Source organism: Syngnathus floridae, chromosome 1 (assembly GCF_059516105.1).
Source record: "Syngnathus floridae isolate MCC-2025c chromosome 1, RoL_Sflo_1.0, whole genome shotgun sequence".
Taxonomy (NCBI): Eukaryota; Metazoa; Chordata; class Actinopteri; order Syngnathiformes; family Syngnathidae; genus Syngnathus; species Syngnathus floridae.
This window is the reverse complement of record NC_142413.1, coordinates 4,172,994-4,195,399: the sequence shown is the minus strand read 5'-3', so window position 1 is coordinate 4,195,399 and position 22,406 is coordinate 4,172,994. Positions and strand designations below refer to the sequence as shown.

The window sequence follows — 22,406 nt, the reverse complement described above, 5'->3', positions numbered from 1 at the left end:
CTCCAGTCAGATTTTGCAGGACATTTTGTGTTGGCTTTAGTCCCACTCTTCATGGTGTTCCACAGGGTTCAATGTTGGGGCACCTTTTTTTTTTGGTATTTGCTGCCCCTGGTTTCCCTTAAAAAAAAAAAAAAAAAAAAGTCTTTCTTTTCACAGCTATGCGTATCAAAGCCTGGTGGCATTGAACTTGAACTTCAATGGAAAGAAGAATGGAAGAATTGTTCTTCCTTGTGTCTTATCTAAAGCAAACAGTGTCCAACCTGGAATTTAAATAGGACAATGATTTTTTTAATATGATCGGCAATGGATCGGGATTGGAGCTCATGGGACGGAGCACACAAGTCCAGTTTTGCACCCACTTCACTCGTGCATTTTAAAGTACATTTTAAGATGAATTTATTTGTTTTTAAATGTAAAATTATCTCGCCCCACATTTCTTGGAGTTGTCCTCTTCAGCTCGGCTCTCTCATTTGGATCCTGCTTGTAACTGTTGGCTCGCATCACAAAGCAATGGCTCGTAGCCCAAAAACGCCCAAGTCGGAGCACTCATACGTCACTGGCGCTAAAATACGCAAATATATTGTTGCAAGAAACGCCATTACATTGCCATTAATGTATGAAACGCATGCCAGAACAACAGGTGGCGCTGCAACGCCGAGATACAAGGCAACTTTAGCCAATCACAACAAAGTACGTATTGAATAGTATACAATAAGTTGACAGCTGCGTAAGTTTTAGTTTTTTAATTATTTGCCGTTTTACACATGTCAATCAACTAAAACATCATAGAACAGGAAGATGGAAATTTTAAAACAATTAAAATTTCAAAAAAGTTTTTAGAATCGTGGTATCCACCTTGCGCTATTAATCATTTTTATTTCATTTTATTTGGGAAGTGGGAAGTGAGGGTGGGGAAGCACACCATGTGACTGACTGAGGATTCCGGCGGAGCTCGTCGCCTCGCCTGCATCCGCACGGTCCCGCGGTTCCGTCCGCAGCCAGACAGGCCGGCTGGAAGAACTCGTCGCAGCGGTGTCGACCGGAATCCCATCTCGAGGATCACCCACCCTGACGCGCCTGGCGAGTAAAATGGACACCCGGGTCCGCCGGAGCGACGACGAACCGGTCAGCCTCACGTGGGAGAGCCGCTGCGAGCAGGTAGGACACTCCGGCATGATGCCGCTGACTCTGGCACACGCTTGAATATATTTTGTAGTGGAATGGAAGCTAAAATCTCGTGAAGTGAAACTAATTCATAAAAATAGGCACTTGTGAGGCAAACCTGAATTAATTATTTTTCTAATTAACTCCAGTTATGTTCCTTTAAAAAAAAATCTATTAAACTTTGCCAACAACTGCTCTTTAAAAAATAAAAATAAATGCGTGCTTTGAAGAACTGAGTCAATATTTAAGATGCAGTGAAGAGAAAAAAAAAAGAGCAATCCCAGTTGAGGCGACGTGAATATTGGTCAGGTTGCCATGTTCATGGCTCGTGTGAGTGCAACTTGTTGGTTGCCAGGTTTCACTTTCAGCCCCCTTTTGAAGTTCTCATTTGCGCAAACTTAGAATATTCAAATGCAGCTATTTAGCATTGTCAGACAAAACGTCCATTTAACATCTAGTTAGTCCAGGAAACTTATTTTTTAACCTCAACATGAAAGAGAAGCGAAAAGATACTTTAATGGGTGTCTTATTCCGGCAACTACATAGCAAACAAAGCAAGTACATATGCAAAGGTGGGACGATTGTCAACTACTTGTTGCACTCATTGTGTTTTTGGGCTACGCTCACACAACAAATCCATTTTTTTCTTTAATTGAAATACTGCTAATGTCTACAAAAAGCAAATTTAAAGCCTGCTTCTTACTATGTCTCAAAGTCCTCTGTATATATTTTTAATTTAACACTGTAATATCCTTTTATGCTATAATTCCACTCTTGAAATGACTTTAAAATGTTGCTCAATAAGAGAACTGTCTTTTTTGTGTTTGGTAGACTTTATAAAGCACACTGAACAGTGATCTTAGCATTATTGTGAATGCAACACGAATGCTAAGATTGCATTCCCATCAAGGCTACTAATATCATAACTTGAAAAAAATACATAAGAACCAATATATACTGAGAGAGGGTGTTTCTAATCACAGACTAAATAGTGTAAAAAAAATATCAGTTATGTTGTTTTGTGGTCCCGAGTTTTGATTTGAACTTTTTGTGTTTGGCCCAATAAATCCTGTTGAATTACATTACAGTCGATGAATTGAAGTAAGCAGGTCATCTCATCCATGTTGTTCACCCTTACCCGCCTCCGAACCCCCCCCCCTCCCAACCCTAAATCCAACTGGGTGGGTAAATAAATAAATAGGAAGCAAGTAAAGGCAAATGTTGACAGAGGCCGTCCTTGTGGCCACATTAGCCACTCATGCTTGAGCGCTGGCTAAAAAGGCGCTGCATTATTCACTCGCACATACAGACATGAATGACTTTGGACTGTGTGTGTGTGTGTGTGCGCGTGTGTATGCGTGTCTGGACCCGTGAGCACTTTTCGGGGCACACGCCTTCACTTTGTGGGCATGGCGGGAGCACGATGCCTAATTAACATCAGCTTCTTTCGTTTTTTCTCTGGGGCTGCTGTCCATGGTGCTGAAAGTTTCAGTCCTCAACAGCCCTGAAACAATTTCGGCTCTTAGATCGTTACCCAGTCAGAAATTGGGGGAGCAATAAGATTCTTCTCAATAAAGGGTAGCACGACAAATTCAACTGTATAAAAATGTGTAATTGTGATCAGCAAACAGTAAAAGTCGTATTTTGGAAGTATTGGAAAACTGTACGTTGCAACCATGTGTCGCTAATGACATTTGGGAGGTGACTAAGTAGTGAAATGCAACGCGTAGCACAAAATTGATCTGAGTATTGCTTGGCCCACTTTCTGCATCCTTTCTATTCGTCTGGTCGGCCCGTGATAGCACGCGGTGGAGCGGCTATTGATTTACGTGCGCGGGTGTGTGCGCGAGTGTGTGTGTGCGAGCGTCGACTGCCTTCAAGATGGCTGGCAGAACAGATAAGAAGAACGACATTTGGGAGGCCGCGTTATCTCCCGCGCCATCGGCAAACTTTGCTTCATGGCTTCAGTCCACGCTCGCCCCTGAGGAGAATGTTGTTTTTTTTCTTCCGTCTGACTTTTGCCCTTGCTCATCAACAAGCGTACGCTCGGCGAACGCCACGCAACGCTTTAATGAGCACGGCGGAGAGCGACATATTGCCGAGATACGGATGGATAATGATCTAATTGAGACTTGCTGGAAGTGTCGTCGCTGTTGACCTGCTCGCCGTCTGGCTGCAACATGTTGTCGTCAAAAGCTGGGAATTGCTGAGAACAAAAACAAACAATGGAACATGAATAGCTTAAGAAAAAGAAGACTTGCCCATTAGTAAGAATAACGGCGGTGTCTTGAGATACAAGTTTAATCCATACTCTTATCTCAATTCCCCTCCACTGAAATGAATGGAAATGCCATCAGTTCAATCTAGCCGCCCACAGAGGAATTTTTTTTCTTATAATAAGGAAAACTAACACTTTATGATATTAAACTAATTATTTTTATTATTATATTGAATTTCTGGTGTGCCAATCTTGGCAGTATAATCATTGAGACACAACCAAAGAAGTTCGAGAGGATAAAGAATATGTGCCTATGAGTATTGTTACATTATGTCTAAGTGTGTTGCCTCACCTTTTTTATTCAAATATTAGTTGCTCTGAAAATCTTGATTGTTGATGCTAACCGTTAACATGTCAATGGTGTTTTACATTGTTTGTTAGCATTAAGCTAAGCAGGATTGCGATGCGAGGCTTTTTTGTTTCTGCTTTCTGTTTGCCTGTGATTGCGTTGAGAGGCAAAAAAAAAAAAAAAAAAGCAACTTCCACTCGACAATCTGTTGATCCCTAGCGGAATCCCGAGATGAAAGGCGACGGTGGCGGCGTGAAGCATCCTCGCCTTCTCACCGGGAGGCAAAAAAACACTCTGGCAAAACTTCGAATGACACAATGAAGCGTTATCAGCGGCGGCCCTTTTTGATGGCGGCGTGGAAACTATCGCATCCCCATCCGACACGCCCCAGCCTGCGACTCCCCCCATCCCACCCCCACCCCCTACCAAGGTGTTCCTTTTGATTACCTCTGCGGCAGATTAATTGCTTTTCTGAACTCCTACCCAGCTGATGCCCGCTGGCTGCACCAAATGGACGCCTGCCAGAATGAAAAAAAAAAAAACAACTCACAACAAATCCCAATAACTGACCTCGATCGCTTCATTTTGCCGCTATCAGTGACGTTCTCATCAAAGTTTGTCTTTTCAATTCCTATTTTGTAATGATGATGCAGTAGCCCTTCAATCTTCTTGTCCTTTTAGTCCTGTTTTGGACTGTACCAAGTTCTCAAGGAAATACTGCAGTACTGTGCGTCAATTGGCGAAACGTTTGAGTAGGTTGCCATGGAAACGGTATAGTCCTCAACTAATATTGGAGGCTAAAAGCTTGGTGATTGAAAAAACAATTTTCTGTGGAGACTGTAGAAAACACATAAATCTGAGAAAGCAAAATTATTCCAAGAAAAAAGGATTTTGGGTCGAAAAAAAAAATTGAAAAATCGATTCAATTAAGAAGGCCGACTATCGCTATGGAAACCGCTAAGCATTAGTGGTTGAGTATTGTATGGTTGCTGGAGGTGGGCGTCTCTAGGTCACCGAGTTAGGATGCGGCATACTTTTTTTTCTCGTCAACTTATCCTCATTGCTTGCTGAAATACATTTTGGCCTTGAGTTGTTGCTGGTGAAGCATTTTCACTTCATTTTGCCCCCATCTTCATTGAGTGCTCTTTCCCCCCCCACTCGCCTTTGAGACACACGTGTGCATCCCATCTCTTCCCCCTTTCCTCCTTCAGGACATCCTGAAAGCATGTCCTGGGGCGGGGGTGGGGGCGTCAATGATTTATGCTCTCCATTTCGCGAGTAGCCCACCTTGAGCCGCCGTTTGGACTCAAATGCTCTCGACTGAAGCTCGACGTTCCCACAGGTGCGGGAAATTCTTCCAAGTGGCCCAAACTAACATTTGAAAGATTTGAAAAGTGCATATACGTTTGGGATAAAGGCTGTTAAAGTACTCGGCGTTCCCAGTCTTTCTTTCAAGAACAGACGATGCGTCAAATAAAGCTCAAGGAGCCATATTTGGTCACTTAGTTAAAATGAAGGCCACGTGCTTCAATTTCATTTCAATTTCAGTTCAACCATCAGCAAGGAAAGATATGGATAATAATGAAAAGATTTGATTGGAAAAAAAAAGTCAGTTTAAGTGATGGACATGAAATTGGATGAACGTGTCTATCATAAAAAGTCTCAAGGAGCTGGATTGAAATTGAACAGGAAGTCAGCCATTTTAAATCGAGGAGTCGATTTTCAGGAAATGGAAGCCGACCAAACTCCGATCGGAAACGTCCGTCCTTGAGCAACACCGACACCATCAAATCTGGGCGGAGCTTTTACGATCATTTCCAAAATCAACCCTTTAAAAAATGAAATGTTCTTGTCGTTCGTGGACTTTCTTTTCCAAGTGAAGTTTAGGCGGCTTAATTGGTTCAGGTGGCGCAAGGGGCACCACGGGGCTCCTCTGGTACAGACGGCCCACCCACGTCAAGTGCAAATCAGCATGTGAGGAGCGCACTGACTCATCCGCCGGCTCGCTGACAGCGCGGCCAGTATGATGTTGGAAGGTTCTCGCCCTCAGCGAAAAAAAAGACAACAAAATAACAATGGCAAAAGAGTTGAGCTAATTGAGCTGGGAGGCCCGGTGAGAGCTGGTCAGGTCCATCTAGCTATCCACTACTGTCTGTGGATGTCTTTATTGCTCTCAATGGAACACGGCATCGTTTTTTTTTTTTTTTTAGGGCTCGATAATACAACGATTCCCAGCCAATTCGTGGGTCGTCCAAAATCTTGTGGATTTGTTTTAGAATTTATTATTCAGGACACGTGATATAGATCAGTAGTAGTTTGACACCAAACGTGTGTATCCGATTATTCGATTAATCGAAAAGAAATCGATTCCGAAAATATTCGATGGTGAGTAGTGCCCTACTGGGTTTTAAAGCAAACATGGTGAAGCAGCATTTTGTTGTGATGCTGCATTGAAATGGAACAAATTTGCAAACTGATGTGAAGACGGACTCAAGTATAAATACGTTTCAATCCAGATTAAAAATGTGATTCTTTTCCTACTCCACAAGTTTTTTTAAGCATTTTTAAAATCGATTTCACAACACTGTTTTTGAGTTTATTTACTTTGCGTGTTTAAAGGTTGCCAGTGTTCTGTTAGCTACTTTTATCTTCAGTTGTTCTGTTTGTAAATGCTTTTAGGTGTTGTATATAAAACGCGCTCGTCAATAAAGTCGCCTGGCTTAGCGTTCAGTTCCACTTGATGACTGCAGGGGGAGCCCTAAACTCCCAGTGACTCCAGCTCGCCTGGTGTAAATTGAAAGCGGGACGCGTCGGTATCGCGGCGTGGCACGCAACGGCTAAAACGGGCTTCATTGTGTGCATCACGGCCCACTAGCTGACAACAAAAGCAGATTATGTGTTCTATTTGAGGCATATTAAGATGTAACACGCCGCCCGATGGGCCCGCCGCGGCCTGCCGTAAAATCCGCCGGCAAGCTGCTGAGACGGAGACCGTGCGTCGTTTTCCGTCTTTTAGCTGCACTCGGGGACTGATTACGCGGCGGCTAAGGGCCTTTACCTGGAAAGTCACTTTCACGTCCTCGTCCGCCATTTGTTAGTGCGGCTAATGTCTCATTAAGCCTCACAGAGGGGAAACGTTGCGCTCTTTGGGTGAAGGTTACACTCCCAAAAGCTCGACTGATGATCGCCGCGCCACAACAAGGCCGATTTGCGGTCGAGCTTCATTAACCCGTCATCTCGTCGCGTTAACGTCCCGCCTCCCCCGAAATAGAAGCGGGGGCCCGGGGATAAACGCACGCCGCCTTTTGAAAGGACAGAAAAAGGGAATGAGCACAGAGCGGTCTTGGGGCTTGCCGGCAAATTCTACATTTTGTGCGAGATAATTACAAAGCAATCATAGGCTGTTTGTGGTAAACAAGCCAAAGGCTCGCGCTCTTGGCCTGAGAATAATTAAAAAATGCACAAACCCCCCCTCCCGTCCCGAAAGGGGGCTGCTTAACACGCGTGCAATTTGGCATTTGCTCTCCATCCGTTTCAATGGCGGGTTGTTGCTGTTTCTGTTTGGCGGACGCTGAAACGCCGCCAAAACACGGACACCTCCATTCGTTTGGATTTTTTGGAAACACGCAGGAAGTGTTCCACACGCCCATGTTTGCTCTTTTCCGCATGTTTTTTGGCGTCGTTCACTGGCTGGGCGTGATGCCCAATTATGGATTTTTTTTTTTGTCCCTTCTTATGTAATTGTTGACATTACAAAAACCATTGTGACTTGGAATATGTCCGTGAAATGACAAAAAAACGGCAAAAATAGAAGATGCACCCACCTGTTGCTTTGACATGGAGATTGGAAGGGAGCCAATTTGAATCAATGAGGTCTTTTCCTTCCTCGGCCACTTGGAACGGAGGGGTCACGCCGTCCTCCCTACCTGATGACTGGCGAGTTTTTTTTATCACGTGGAGCGCAGACATGGTCACCTTACCCCAGGACTCACTTGAGAGAATGGCATTGGAAATCAATAAGCGCTCCCCCCCCTCCCTTCCTGCTCTTTAATTGTTAGAGAGAAGAAAATAGAAGAGCTCCCTTGTTAGCGGCGGGCGGTGTTGCATCGTCAGCCAGGACGGCCTGACTTTCATTCGCTTCCTCGCGTGTGTTGTTAGGATTTGGATGCTAGCATCTGCTAGCTTAGCATCTGCTTTAGTTGGAACGTCAGTTGTGTACAGCTACAGCTAATTACTGACTACGGCAGGGGTGTCAAACTCATTTTTGTCGTAATCATAGTTTCCTTCAGAGGGCCATTATGACTGTCAATATATGATAATATTATATATATTAATATTGACCCAATTTGATGCACAATTTGTCTTTGCGGGCCACATAAAATGATGTGGCGGGCCGTATCTGGCCCCCGGGCCTTGAGTTTGACACCTATGGACTACGGTGTAGCTAATGTCCGAATTTATGCAAAGAGCTGTCGTAATCTTTCCCGTCTGGTGGTGGTGATGATGATGATGATCGTGGTGAAGCCTTGCTGGTGGCCACTATTGTTAAAAATACTTTTTTTTTTTCTCTCCTGGAACAAACAGTTATGTGGCCTCCCTCAGGGAAGCCTGGGCCTTTTCTTAGCACTAGCGCCCTACCTCCTGACATCAGAAAAAAAAATGTTTAGCCATACAGCTTTTTAATCCAATAAAGTCATGCCATTCAAATCTCCTGTCAAATTTACATATAAAGTGTTCAATCATCACGCTCGTGCGCGAGAGTTTGCTTTTGTTTTGAACGGATTGAACCGGCACGCCGTTTAGTGTGCAAGCGGCGCCGATAAGAGCGGTATAAGCAAATAGTGCCACTGATTTGTCTCCCTGGCACCTGGCAGGATTTACGACGCGACTTGGTCCAGCCATCAATCAATGGTGACGCACTCCAAGGACAACTTTGTCTCTTTATGCAATTTGTAAGGCTGTCCAGTCAAATTGATTCCTTAAGCGCGAGCCGTCCGCCAAAAAAAAAAAAAGAACATTAACCTCCCGTGTTTGCCGTAAACAAGACAATAAATGATAGCGCCGCCGCCTGTCAGTGCACCCCCACTATGAAAAAAAAAAAAAAAAAAAGTGGGGGTGACAAACAACAAGATGAACAGTGATCGGAGGAATGATTGATTCAATGGGATTTAATGGAACACTGTTATCAATGCTTCGGGCATTGTCCTCCATTCTTCACACCACCAAAACACGCTGTTGTGAATTGTGGTGATCCGTGGTTTCCGTGGCAACCGACGAGCTGCTATTCTTCCTTATTAAGAGGCCTATCTAAGAAAGTACGTTTAATTTGTGTACAAGCAGAGTCACATGAAAAGAAAAGCTCAACCTTCAGATAAGAAGAAATACATGAAGCTCAAAGGAAGGATTTCTTAGCGTATTCACTGGCAACCCAGTACAAAATGACTTTTGACATCGAATCTCGTCAATGGCAGTGAACGAGTTAATTAAAGTTGGAAAAGCAGTCGCTCGCCAATAAACCTTTGACGGCTCGCACAAGGCGCGTATCGCAATGTTTGTGACAACACAGGCGGGAAAAAAAATCGAGTTCCTTCAGTTTGATCAGCGCAAGTGTTAGTCCTCGGTAGGGGGGGGAGGTTGTGCGGGGGACACCAAACATTCCGAGGACTGTCTGACAAACGGCGACGCGACGTGTCAGCCTCGCTGCACGTTTTTTGTGTGTGATAAGACAAATCTAGAGGGAGGGAGATCCAATATTAGCAACACGAGCGCTCACTTTGTACAAAAGAGTTCTCTTTACTTGAGACGTCCTTGGCCTAGCCAAGTCAGGGAAATCAGCTCATACGTTGTTGTTGTTGATGTTTTTTCTTTTTAAGGTCATGAACTCACCTAATTTGTAAAATTTCCAAGAGGAAAATCTGAACCATAATTTGCATCATGCATCAATTTTGCCCCTCGCACCAATCAGGGCCTCTTTCGAGAATGCTCTAGGAGACCACAAGATGGCGCCAGAGTCTGCAGGCACACACAAACACACACGCACATTTTCTTCCCCTTATAAATCATAAAATTTGCAAGCCATCGATTTTTTTTAATCGTAAAATGAATTTAAATTACTTTCCTTGTCCAATGGACTCGAATAACAGAGACGAAATGGGCTCCGTTAGCCTTACCCCGTTCTCGGTCCGACTGTCCACATGCGCACCCGCCAAGAAGGCCGTGGGTGACATCACTCATCTGATAGTTTCGGCCTCGCGCTTTAAAACAACCCAACAAAACAAACTTGCCCTCTTTCCCTGCAAACAAGTTTTATTTATTCACTCTCTGGGAGGCAAAGACGGCAGCGCTGACAAACAATCTTATGATGCAGCCTTCATGTCAGGGCTGGATCCCCCTCCCCTCTCCCCCCCCGTCGCCCTTTCCTCTGTCTCCTCCCCGTTCTTCCAGCCTGCAGAACGTCTCCGTCACTTGTCACAGTCCCTTTTCCCTAGCCACGGGCCCTGTTGACACAGGAATCCGTCACTCCTCACACGGGACGTGTTGGCGGCCATTACTATTCATGAGGCGGTGTCATCTACTCTGTCACCCGTTGTCGGAGAGAGGGGGGGGTCTGTGTGCAAGGCTGCTCCCCCCCCACCCCCCAACTCTTTATCAGCCAGAGGTGGCTAATGAGAAGCACCGGGTTAATACCGCCACTGGAACGGCAATGTCTTTAAAGCTCTTAATTCATTTTGTGGCTTATAATTGAAACTGGAGTTGAACCGCACTCTGGACACAGCTCATTGTCTTGTGTGTCTTTGACGGTTCCAATTCTGAAGTGTTGCGTGACTTTATTTGGTCATGGGGTAAAAAAAAAAATAATAATCCACCTCAAAGGCTTCTTGTGAATGGATTTCAATCGACGTCTCTCACCTGCGTTTAAAAAGTGCAGCCTCGCCTAAGACGAGGAGACCCGCCGGACGCGGCCGAGTGTAAATTAAAAAACTCCCCGACTTAGTCATCGTGCACTCGAGTGTTTAATCAGCATGCAGTGAACACTGTGGGCTCTAAAAGCGGCAACCATCCTCTTCATCCTTCATGTATATTTATCCCCGCAGCTTGCGTCCGCGTCTTCTGAAGATGCATATTGACGACGAGAGGGTGTTCTCTATCCCTCCACGTGGAGCTCGAGGCCTTCGCTCTCATCCCTATCGGCCCCGCTAACACCTAGCGTTAGCGCTATAGCCCGTAACGATCAGCGATAATCCTCGCCCGGCCTAAATGTAGCTGTAAATATTCAAATGTGTCAGTCGATGATATGTGAGATAGAACGGCGTTGGCGTGACACCACTCGGCGTCCCTAAAAGCGCACAATTTGCCGGAATAAATTTCCCTCCCTCCAACAAATGCTTATTCATTCGCCCATTTGTCACTCGGATGGTTATTTTATAGCACTGCTCTATTAATTGAACTGCTTCTACCGCACAACAATTCAAGGCCCAGTGCATCCATTATGAAGGGCGTGCGCCGGAAACATTGCGGAACGCGCTCACAAATCAGCCTAAGCGGAGAGGGGAACCTCACAGTAATGTAACGCAATCGCCCTCATCTTTCATTTCAAATGGGCTCTTTCTTCACTCGTGCAAAGAAATAAAAAAAAAAAAAAAGCCTGCCGTGGGATGATCGCATTGGCTGTAGGGTGGGATGCTTGACAAAATTTGCTCGGAGTTGTCGTTGGGAAGAAGTAAAGGATGGACTCGGTGTCCCTTTGCCACCTTGAGACTTTTTGGCAAGATGCTCGGTTGAAAGTTTGGAGATGGAATTTGGTAGTTTTGGTACATTTGTATCAGCTCTGTTATCACAGTAATCATGGCAAGACCAGTATAAGGGCCCTTTAAGGTACATCTTGGACTTGAAGTGTAGTTTTGTCATTATATAGTATTTTATTTTTTTATATTTTGTATTTTAAATTTTATTAGTTCACATTTTACATTATATATTTTATTTTATATTTAGTTATTTTATTTTAAATTTATTTTATATTTTAACTTGTTATATATTCAAATGTTATATTTATTATTATTATTATTATTGTTATTTCATTATTTTCTACATTTGTGCATTCTAATTAAAATCTATTCTTCTTGAGCTTGGACAGGCATTGTACGGGACGGTCTCCTGAAACAACCCAAACTCTCGAGCAGCCCGTTGTTAAATCAATCCCTCCTGCCTTGTTATTCCCCAAACTAAGCAGTGAACCTTTCCAATAAGACAGATTTATCTTTGATTTCTCCTGTTTGTATTTCTCTGGGACAGAACAGCCGCCTCTTGGTGGCTTTGACATTTTAATTTATCTGTTATCTCCTGGAAGACTTGAGCACTTGTGTGACTCAGCATCGCGGCGTCTTAAAACAAACAGCATACTCCTGAGCTGACGGAGATGGGGAGGGGAGGGGGGCGAGGGGGTGCTATGGCGCGACGTCCAATTTAACTGCCATCTTAATGGAATCTATAATAAGCGCAGGGGGGCACAGTAATGGCAACCGCTCGCATCTTTGGATAGAAAAGAAAAACATATCACAAAGGCTTGGGATCACCCAACAGTCCAGAACAAAATGTCCAGATGTCATTGGCAATTTTGTGCTGGCGTATTCCCCGTGGGTGCTTCAGCAGCTCCCCAGTGGCCCCGGTGCCATATAGAGGTAATCTGCTGTCTGCAGCATCCTGGCCTCCATGCATTCCCCCCCCCACCTTCAAACCTCCCCTGACTTTAATTTCACGGGCACCTGTTCCTTCATGTGCCCCTGGGCGGAAGCGTCAAATTTTCACGCGGCCTCTTGCCATTCGCAATTCTTTCTCGGCGTGAGCATTCCGAGGCGCCTCGTTCAGTTTGACGACAAAGCTAACGGATCTCGATGATGACCCTGCCGATGGACGCTAGCGAAAGTTTTTTGTTGTTGATTGAGCAAATTTGATTTTATAAAAATACAGTGACACAAACATCACATCGACAGATGAAAGGACACAAATCAAGTTGGTTTACTCTTTGGCGCCACCTTTTGGCTGTTGGAAGCAGATTAAAGCAGGCCTCTTAGCATGGCTCGGCTAACCGACTAGCGGCTGCTGCTTGTCAAATCCAAAAACCACTTTGGATCCCGACAACAGGAGGCAGTATGAGCTTGATGGCCACATCAAGCCCCGCCCCCTTCTCGTTGGAGATGCTGCTGGTAATGATGCGGACGACGGCTGCAGACAGGAAGCGGGACTGGCTGAAATGAGTAAAAATGACTTTCTCATTACTTCCCTCATTGCTCCTGTAAGTAGTCACAGTTTCCGCACGATTAGGGCAACGAGTTGCCGCGCGACGGATCTTGCAAACATGCGCCGCTTTCACACTTAACACAAAAAAAAAGCACGCTTAACCAACCGTTTTTACTTCCCGCCAAAATATCCCTCATCAGACAGACTAGCTTTAATGTCATACTTTATTCGTTTCCATTTTTATCCTTTTTTTTGTCGTCTGTCCTGTAGGTGTCTTTAAAGGCGCTATCGGGTTATTTTAAGCTTTCCGCAGTTAATTCGAGGCATATATATGATTATAAATCACCTTATAATGATTTATGAATTATTTTGGTGGCTTTTTTTTCCTGTACTCGCATACGTTCGTTGGTAGACTCGAGGTGCGTTCAATGTCCTCTCCCAAAGTAGGACATCTCATAATCACAGAAAAAAAAAACTCATTTAATCAGCAATTAGTTGAACAACTGCAACTCAAAATGCAGGGACATGGTGAGAGTTGAGTCTGCAGGGGGCGGCTCCTCACTTTGTGACATCACAATGTGAGGACCCGGTTGTATTCTTGGATCGGGTGGGACTGGTGTTTCCAGAGCAGGAATGCTCCAAGATGAATGACGGAGAATCAGCATTTCAACTTGGTTAAAACGCTTTTTGCATTTTCTTATCCCTCCAAAGCCCCGAGGCCAAAAATATTCAAATATTCATTTTGTGCTTGCTGTATAAATTGGTAAACACAGCCCATTTAGCCACGCCCCAAATGGCCCTCTTGGAATTAACTCAAAATAAGCTTGACTCACTTTTTTTTTTTTTGTAACGCAGCAGCATTTTAACACCTAGCGCTTACTGTGTCAGATGTGTCACGCTCCCTCTTCCTCCAACCAGGCGGTATTTCGGTCTGCTGTGTCTCGTAAAGCCATAAATAGCTTCTCTGCTGGAATGCTGGAATACAGTGGAATCAGCCGCTTAAAAATTTCCCCTGATCGCACTCTGGAAACCCACACACTACTTCCCAAAATACCTTGCGGCCTTGCGTCACGGCTTGCTGTTTTTATAGGTTTACGTGCGGGGGATGGTGGCGGGCGGGGGGGCCGAGGCTGACGCCAGCTCTGGTTGAGTGTGCAATTGCCCCGGTGCCAAGATCTTGTTGCGGAGAAAGTGTGCCAGCTGACGTCCTGCCATGTAAATAATAATAAGCCGGTTGAGTCAGCTGAACGGTAACTTGGAAATTGCTTTCCTTCAGCACCAGGTGGACACTTGAAGTATTTGGCCATTTATTCTGGATCCGATGTAAATCACTTCATCATACCAGATTGCTTTTGGATCTGTTGGTTTGCTAGCCTGCCCTAGCTTTCTCAGACATTCAGATTCAGATATTATTCTGGGTATTTTAGCAACCCATGACCAATAATTGACATCTGTTTTTCTAAAAGAAGATCATGTCGGGCCCGGCCCGTATTAATCTGCATTGTGAGCAAGCCAAACAAGGCTGACATTTGTCCTGGCTGTCTCCTTGTGTTTGCCATGGCGGCCTGTCTAAATAAAGGCCGCCGCCGCCGCCGCGCTTGTGTTCTTCCGCTCGCATGTTCGGATGTTGTTTGGGATTAGGAATCTCATTTTGCCCCCGAGCTTTGCTTGCTTTAGGTCGGTCAGCTCATCTGCAGATCTGGCAGTGGATAAACAGCGGCGTTCTCTCCGCCTCAGCATTTTTTTTCTCCCCCGTCTCTATTTATTTATGTTTTTTAATGTGCTGCCATTTGCACAAAAGCACCAAAGGGTGGCGGAGGGTTGCACAGGCACACCCGCTGGGTCGGAAATCGCCGCGGGGGTTATCGAGCTCATTCCGAATCTGTCTGTAGAAGGAAAACCCCGACGCCGTTGCCGTCGTTGCTGAAAGATTTAGAGCAAGTCAGTCGAGGGGGGCAACGAGGCAAGGACAGCCTTTGTGCTGGAGAGATGAGTGACAAATGGCCGTCGGTTGGGTTATGGAGTGTGATGAGGAACAAAGTGGGCTGTCAAGGAGGAAAGCCTTTGGTGGCTGCTCGCCTCTGCAGCTAACTATGATATTTAATACCTTGGTAAAGGTTGGTTAGATCAAAAATAGTCATTTAGATTTCGGTTCTTCTCGATCTTAAATAATGATTGAGTGTGTGAAAGCGCAATTTCCTGACATTGCCAAATTACCCTGACTGCGCCATGTTTCTTGCGCTACTAGCATGCGATGTTATGCAATTCGGCCATCTGAGCGTATTTTAACCGGTTTAATGACACTCTAGTTGGAGTTTACTGTCAAACTAAACATACAACAACAACAAAGTTGACACATTGTCGAGTTAAATACAGTAATTCCTCGTTTATCGCGGATAATTGGTTCCAAAAACCACCCGCGATAAGTGAAATCCGCAAAGTACTGTCACCAACGAGAAGTACTGGGCAGGCTAACTCGTTAGCGGAAATATGCTAATTCGTGATTGTGCTAACACGCGAAAAGGGACTTCTAAAGGAATGTAAACGAACATTTGGAGCAATACTACATTGTCTAAAGGTTAGACACGTTTCCTCAATTTACAAGTTTTATTTTGACTTTTAAAATAATCCGCGATGTAGTGAAGCCGCGATAAACGAAACGCGAAGTAGCGAGGGATCACTGAAATCCCATTGAGATGCTATTGAGAGACAACAATTTAAAAAAGGATTTAATAAATGGAAAAAAGAGATAAGGGAGAGGCTATGAGAAAAGATGAAGTGTTTAGGTCGCTTGACTTTTGGTAGCTGAATAAAAACAATCTTTTGAAATGATTCGGTGGTTCTTATTAATCGTGATTTCAGTAGCAATCAAAATATTCACGATTATTTTTGTTTCTATATCATCCTTTTTAATTTGCCGCATTCAACACGTCATACATGTCTCCTCAAAACTCATGCCAGCACCCTGTTGTTATTGCAAAGCTATTATATCATTTGAGTTTTCCTATTTCTGGGCAAACTGGGAGTGGCCTCCTTTTGAGGACTGGATGTCCTCCCTTTTTTTTTTTTTTTTTTTTTTTTTTTTTTTGTCCCGCAATGGCAATCTGTCGAGGTTGAGTCACAAAGGCCCCCTGCGAACCGCATGTTCGGACATATTAGCTTTTTTTCAAGTTGACATTTTTGGAATCTTCCCAATGTAGATTGATATTTAGAGTCATTAGCGAGGATGCGCAATCCCAAACACCTAGCCTGACGTTTCGGAGGTTCCCCATGTTAAGAAATGAAAAGAAGTTTCTGAGATCTGACTGTAGAGCGTACCTTTTCCTTGGAGAAATATTCCTCGGCCGCAGGATTATACTGCCACGATCTTGACTTCCTCTTAGCTGTTTTGATGCATGTCATCCTGTTGCAAATCCTTTTCGTGATGGACGCAAACAAATTAAGGCTGGCTAAAAGGTCAGCTAAAGGTGACAGGCACTCATCGGCGGCACCTCTGCTTCTCGTAGATATGCTTTGAATTGATTTTTTTTTTTTTGGGTGCGTGTCTGCTGAGAAAAAAACCTTTCTTTCGACCAGCCGAATGGGCTATGGCTAAAGTCTGCAATGCAACAGACCTCAACCAACCAACCCCCTCTTCCATGTTCCCTCCTAAATAATCTCCTGATAAGAAATAGCACACTTGATGATTAATTATAGCCATTGTGTGTGTGGACTGATGTGCTCCCTCATCACATCCATCTTAACCCAGCCCACCCCCTTGCCCCCCTGCCCCCCTTTCTCCTTATTCTGTGGCTCTGAAGGTAGTTTTCAGAGGAACATAAAGGCCAGCCAACTGTAAAGCTAAATGAAAGTTGTTCGCTAAGATGCAGCTTTAAAGACTACTATTTAAAATCATTAAAAGTGATGGAAATGAACACAATTAGAGTTAAAGCTGCGAGCAGCTTTTTCGGGGTGGGAAACTCTGACGCCATGTTTGGTCTGCATTAAAGAAATAAAGACAAAACTTTGCATTTTAGCTTATTTGAATAAACAAATTCATTATATCCAATATTTGGATAAATTCCTTTTGTCAAAATGAGTCACCTAAAAATGGCTGCTTCAAACGATTTTGTTTATGACTTGTCCGGACCTGTTTCCGTTTTTCCTTTTCAAAAATGACGCTAATGCAGTTTAGCTTTTTTTGTGTCTTCATTTTGTTTTGACGTGGCTCAATTGATTAGAGGTAAAACCAAAAAATGTTGTCTCATGAATCCAGACGACATCCGTCTCCAGAGACGATCGAGTTATTACAGGGCGGCGGCGTGGACAGCCGTTGATGTATTGTGCTGGGCTTTGGGACAAGACGAGGTGAGCAGGAAGGAGTGGAAGGGCGATTAGGAGTTAAGAACCCCCCCCAATGAAAAAAAAATGTCGTCGCCTCTCGAAAATGACAGCAGCTGGAGCAGCTTTGTCTCAGTCAGTCTTTCCTCACACTACGTAATGACTAAAAGGTTGTCACAGCACCGCCGAAGCATCTCGACGGCCGTAGTTTGTGCTGTCGTGACAACACCTCGTTGGGCTTCTCCCCGGGATGCTGCGTGTTGGGAAGGAAATTGCCCGCGCCACACAGGTGGGATCCTGTAAAAAAAAAAAGGAAACTATAGAAGGGCATCAGTCTTTATTTTGACTCTCTTTTCTGTACAATCTTCACAGTTTATTTGATGGCATCATCGGAGGTTGTAGTTTAAAGACAATCGTCCAATTGTTGACGCAGATTGAAGATGGATCAACTTCACCCCCATTAGGGGGGATTGGAAGACAAATCTCAGGAACAGCTCTCTGCTTGAAATGAGTTTGTACATGCAGGTGTCCAAAAGCAAGCAAACAAACTTGAGGAGCAGTTTTTTGCCAAGTTGCAGGTGCACAGGGAGGCAGGAAATGGAGGTCAGTGGGCGGGCGAGCTTTGCTTTACTGGCGCCGCGCTGGCTTGTGTGACAGTTTACCGCAGTCTGCTTTCTCCAGGGTAGCCTCAAGCTGGCACCACATGAAATGTTACTTCTTGCGGGGCCGACTTGGAAATTGCAACACGGAAATGAAATGTTTTTCCCTTCAAGTTTTCGTTCCTTCAAAGCTTTTCTCTGCGCTATTCCGTGGAAAAAAAAAACAAAACTTGTTTGTTGTGTCTTGATGATTTGATGAGTTGACCGTCACAGGAAATACAAATTCTTTCTTTCTGCACTTAAATACTTGAGTATTTATTTTCCTGAATTATTTATTTTCCTGGATTATTTTTACTACAAACAGATATCTGTTCTAGATATTTAGACTATTGAATATTTTTAGAATTATTATTATATATCTATATATCTAAAAATGGCTACAAGAATGATTACCCGATTATTAAAATATGAGATAATCGAGTTGTTGCCGATTAATTGATTAATTTTCTCACCGCTAGTGGACATGTCTAATGGTGTTGGCTACAAGAATGATTACCCGATTATTAAAATATGAGACAATTGAGTTGCCGATTAATCGATTAATTTTTCGCACCTCTAGTGGACATGGTGTTGGCTACAAGAATGATTAAATAAATATTTGACAGGACTGAAATCGGTTCATCGAGGCCAAGTAAAATATCCAAATGGCCTGCGATTGAACATACGAGCATCCATCCGCCGCCGCCGTGTCGGTAGCTATTAACGACACCCGTTTGATTTGGCTCCGCCCCCACGTTGCCTCGCTTCGCCGTACCTGCACCCACAGCAGATGCTTGCTCAGAGAATCACGCGGGTCAATGTCTATCTCTTGGCGGGGGCCCAGCCCTCGTTTGGCCCGTCTCGCCAATAAACTGCCCGGCGACGGCGCTTCCACTTTGATTGACAGCTCTCCGCCGACAAGGTTTATGGGGGTCGGGACCTTCGTCTCTTGTCACCTTCAAGTGGATGTCATTAGCCAGAGGACCTTGGCTGGCTGCAAGCGCGCTCTTATCTACCGCCTTTGCCGCAAAGACAATAGAAGGTGATGAATCGTCTTCAACTTCTTGTGAGGAACCATTTTTGAAGTAATCAACATCAGGCTGGATCAATGGGAGGCTAAGCTACTTTCCGTGGGGTTGCCAAAAGGCCACTGCGCCAAATCAGGTCATCGACCTTCAGGCTATATTATCCCATTAACCCATCCCGCTGGGAGTTAAACGTGTCATTCCAGACCCTCCCTCCCGCTACGTCTGCGATTCCACACCCCGAGTGTCCCAGGAGGGCGGAGGGGAACCACGTTCGCGAGGGTTGCCCCGTTTGCCGACGCGTTGGTCTTTTGGATTTTTACAGGATTACGGCTAAATCTTATAATTAGTAGTAAAGGCCGGCAGGGGTTAGAGAAGTAGAGGAGAATGCAAACGGACATGAGGGGGGGGGGTGTTCACATTCGCTATCTCCCACTGGCACGCCTGTACAGCTTATCTGGCTCCATTGCGGCAAATGTTTATGTAGAACTTAAGCGCTTGCAGAGGCTCCGATGTGACAGTTCAATTTATGAAGCGATTATGGTGTTGGCTGACCCTGAACTGGTCTTTACACAAAGGTGATCTTCACTTTTTTTTTTTTTTTCTCTGAACACAAATACAACGTCGTGCGCTGAAGTGCTTTACTCAATCTTGTTTGTTTTCACATGGAGGATCAGTCAATGCCACCGCAGCGAGCAATTAGACGCAAACTGTCCGCCTGCTTCTTTTTTCATTCAAATCAACTTTGATCACTTTCCTGTTAATTGGCAGGATGCTCGTGCTGCTGTCGATTTGTGGTCGCTTCACTTGAGGGCTTTGTCACTACAAATAATTCAAAGACAACAAAGATGCCAGGCTTTGATGGTCGAGCCTCCTCTTTCCCGAGTTTTGCTATTCCGTCTCGTCTTAAGACCTTTCTCCTCCAGCTGATACAAAACAATTTTTCCATCGCGTTTGGATCAATTAATAGGCTTCATCGGCCATGTCAAAATTACCTCGAGTACTCATTTCAAAACCAAGGTGAAAATGAGCTGCTTGGACGTGCTACGGATTATGCAAATGAAAGATCAATTGCATTCTCCTCATTTTCCACAAAAGCCTTTGTTTCCTAAAATCCTTTTAGGCATCAAGGTAAATTTGCAAAGCCCCAGCAGGATTCCGAGTCCACTTGCAAGGACTCTGGAACTTGTTCTCTTTACGAAACCAGGTGCGCGTTTTAAGATAGAGCTTCGGCGACGCCGGCCACAATAACGCCGATTTGAACGGCGCTCCGTGATGTCGACGGCACTTCCTATTGCACTCAAAGGGGACGTAAGGGGGGCGGAGTCTGTTCCAAGCACTTTCCAGCCTTTACATCTCCCCACAAAGCAATGGGTTGGGAGGCGCACGTCTGGCTTTCTTAGATTAAAATATGTCAACAAGCTTAACCGGAGCCTTTGAAACTTGCCTCCCCTTCAATTTCCATTAACGCTTATGTGATCACACCCCTCCCTTTACACGATAGCCTGATATTTGTGACATGTACCGTAATGTCGGCCATGATTGATCTCTTCCGGGACGTGAGTGGAGGCCGTTCCCGCGTGTTCCCTCTTTTACTTTTTCTTCAGTCATGGGGGCTAACACTCTTGGACACGCTTAAAAGGCTACTGTGGGAACTGTGCTTAAGGCTAGGATAAAATGCAAAGGTTTAGAGACGGATAAGAGATAGAAAGACAAAGAGAGTGAGCAAACTCACGAGATTTGAGGTAAATCCACTCCCCCCCCGGCCCACAACACCTAATTCTCTATCCTCGCCAACTGTAGATTAAAAAAACAATTCGTGTTTGCAACAGGTGCTGCAACAAAAAGGTATAACCATATATCTCTTTTGTTAATTTTCGTGTAACTGCGTTTTTTTGTTACGCTTCCCGTTGAAATACACAAAAGGTAATTACAGGGAAAGATTTCGAATGGAGGATGAGCAAAACTGTTTTTCTTTGAATAACTGGTTACTTTGTGTCGCAGTTTTTGAGGCAAAATTTGAATTTAGGACCTCATTAAAAGATGTTGAATGGTCAAATTGAGAATCAACCGTCAAGATATTCCCAAAAACCCACCACGGGTAGTGTCGGTGCTACCCACGCTATACGCTATAGCTAACGACAAGCTTCGGCTAGCTCGTGTACATGCTACGGAGTCACTCTGAAATCCGTAACCATCGCCTCCTTGACATTCAATAAGCTACATTTCGGGCAAATATCGTTCTGAGAAATGGAGAAGCCATCTTAATTGCTAAGCTAACCTAAGATTGACACCGCTAGCTCATTTAAGTTGCTTGGGTGATCGAGTCCATTTTTCACAGAGCTGTCATAATAAAGCGGCGCAAATACAAATTTGAGCAGCTAAATCAAATCAATCAACAAAAATCTCGGCAAGCATGTGATTTGTTTGAACGTGGCCTGCAGCGCCCCTAGTGGCCGGTGGCCCTTAAACCTCCCTCCCTTTCTTCCAACCATATTCAGGTGCCTGTCTCACCTCACGGTCGCCTCCCATCTCTCAGCAGGCATCCTTTACCTTTTACTTTGCAGTCACGTTTCATCTCTGTGCATGACTCATTCTGCTCAATAAGCTCCAAAGTAAGCAGATTTGTCCATCCTTGGCTCCCTCCCTCCTCCTCGACTCCTTAAGAAGGCTATTGTGATTCACAGAGGAAGCCCTTCAGAGCAAATATTCTGTGGGCATTTCATGTATAAACATGCCTGACTTTTTAGCATCAAGGGAAGAGGGCGGCGGCGGAGGCTTGGAAAAAAAAAAAAAAAAAAAAAAAACTTTTGTGATTCAATATCGACAAATGTTCAAATGCGTCGGCCCTCATCTTAATGCCGAGCGCGATAAACAGATTAGCCTGGACACGGTGTCCTCCGCCAATGCTTAAGGCCCCCCCCCCTTCCCCCGGTCGCAATTCCGGCTAATTTGTCGGGATTTGGCCCGCCGAGCTCCAGAACGGTGATGAAAGGAGTCAGACCCCCGTGGCATTTCCACAGAAATAAACACATCCACACGCTCTATGTATGTTTAACTGGATTTACCGTTGTCGGGATTATAACAATCGGACGGATTCTCCTATATGTGAATTAAGTCAAATTATATAATAATACAGGGAAATTTTATCCAATTGTCACGCCGCCTGCTTTAATGTACAGTTGTCCTCGCACTAGCAAATATATATGGAAGAGCTGGAGGACTTTTGGATTGCAATTGATTTTTCCTCCTCTCGAGGGAAAAAATCCCCAAATTGTTTCTCACACATTTATGAAATGGATTAAGCATGTTGATGTGGAAGGCCGCTTTGATAAGTAACGATAGCGCTTTTGTTGGGGCTTGATGCCGCTATGCCACACCTTTTTTTTTTTTTTTTTCCCGGTGGCACCTGTCAAAAACAACCAAAAGATGTTGCGTTTAAAATCAACGTCTCT

The 22,406-nt window shown here is 44.5% G+C and overlaps 1 protein-coding gene and 1 long non-coding RNA gene across 6 annotated transcripts in view; one reads left to right on the top strand and one right to left on the bottom strand.

The window, feature by feature from the left end:
• Nucleotides 1-744: 744 nt before the first annotated feature.
• Nucleotides 745-22,406, top strand: part of ppargc1a (peroxisome proliferator-activated receptor gamma, coactivator 1 alpha) — a 146,521-nt gene continuing 124,859 nt past the window's right edge. For 2 of the 5 annotated variants that reach the window (XM_088372478.1, XM_088372466.1), the window contains exon 1: nucleotides 746-1,158. In XM_088372478.1, the coding sequence (XP_088228604.1) occupies nucleotides 1,090-1,158 (69 nt within the window). In that variant the 5' untranslated portion in view covers nucleotides 746-1,089. Of the gene's footprint in view, nucleotides 1,159-22,406 lie in introns of all 5 variants that reach the window. The other 3 variants (XM_088372501.1, XM_088372499.1, XM_088372472.1) reach the window with 2 other exon arrangements.
• Nucleotides 2,756-4,453, bottom strand: LOC148403479 (uncharacterized). Its single transcript, XR_015857854.1, has 2 exons — nucleotides 4,302-4,453; nucleotides 2,756-3,370 (listed from the first exon to the last, which is right to left on the bottom strand). It is a non-coding gene; the product is annotated as an uncharacterized LOC148403479 (long non-coding RNA).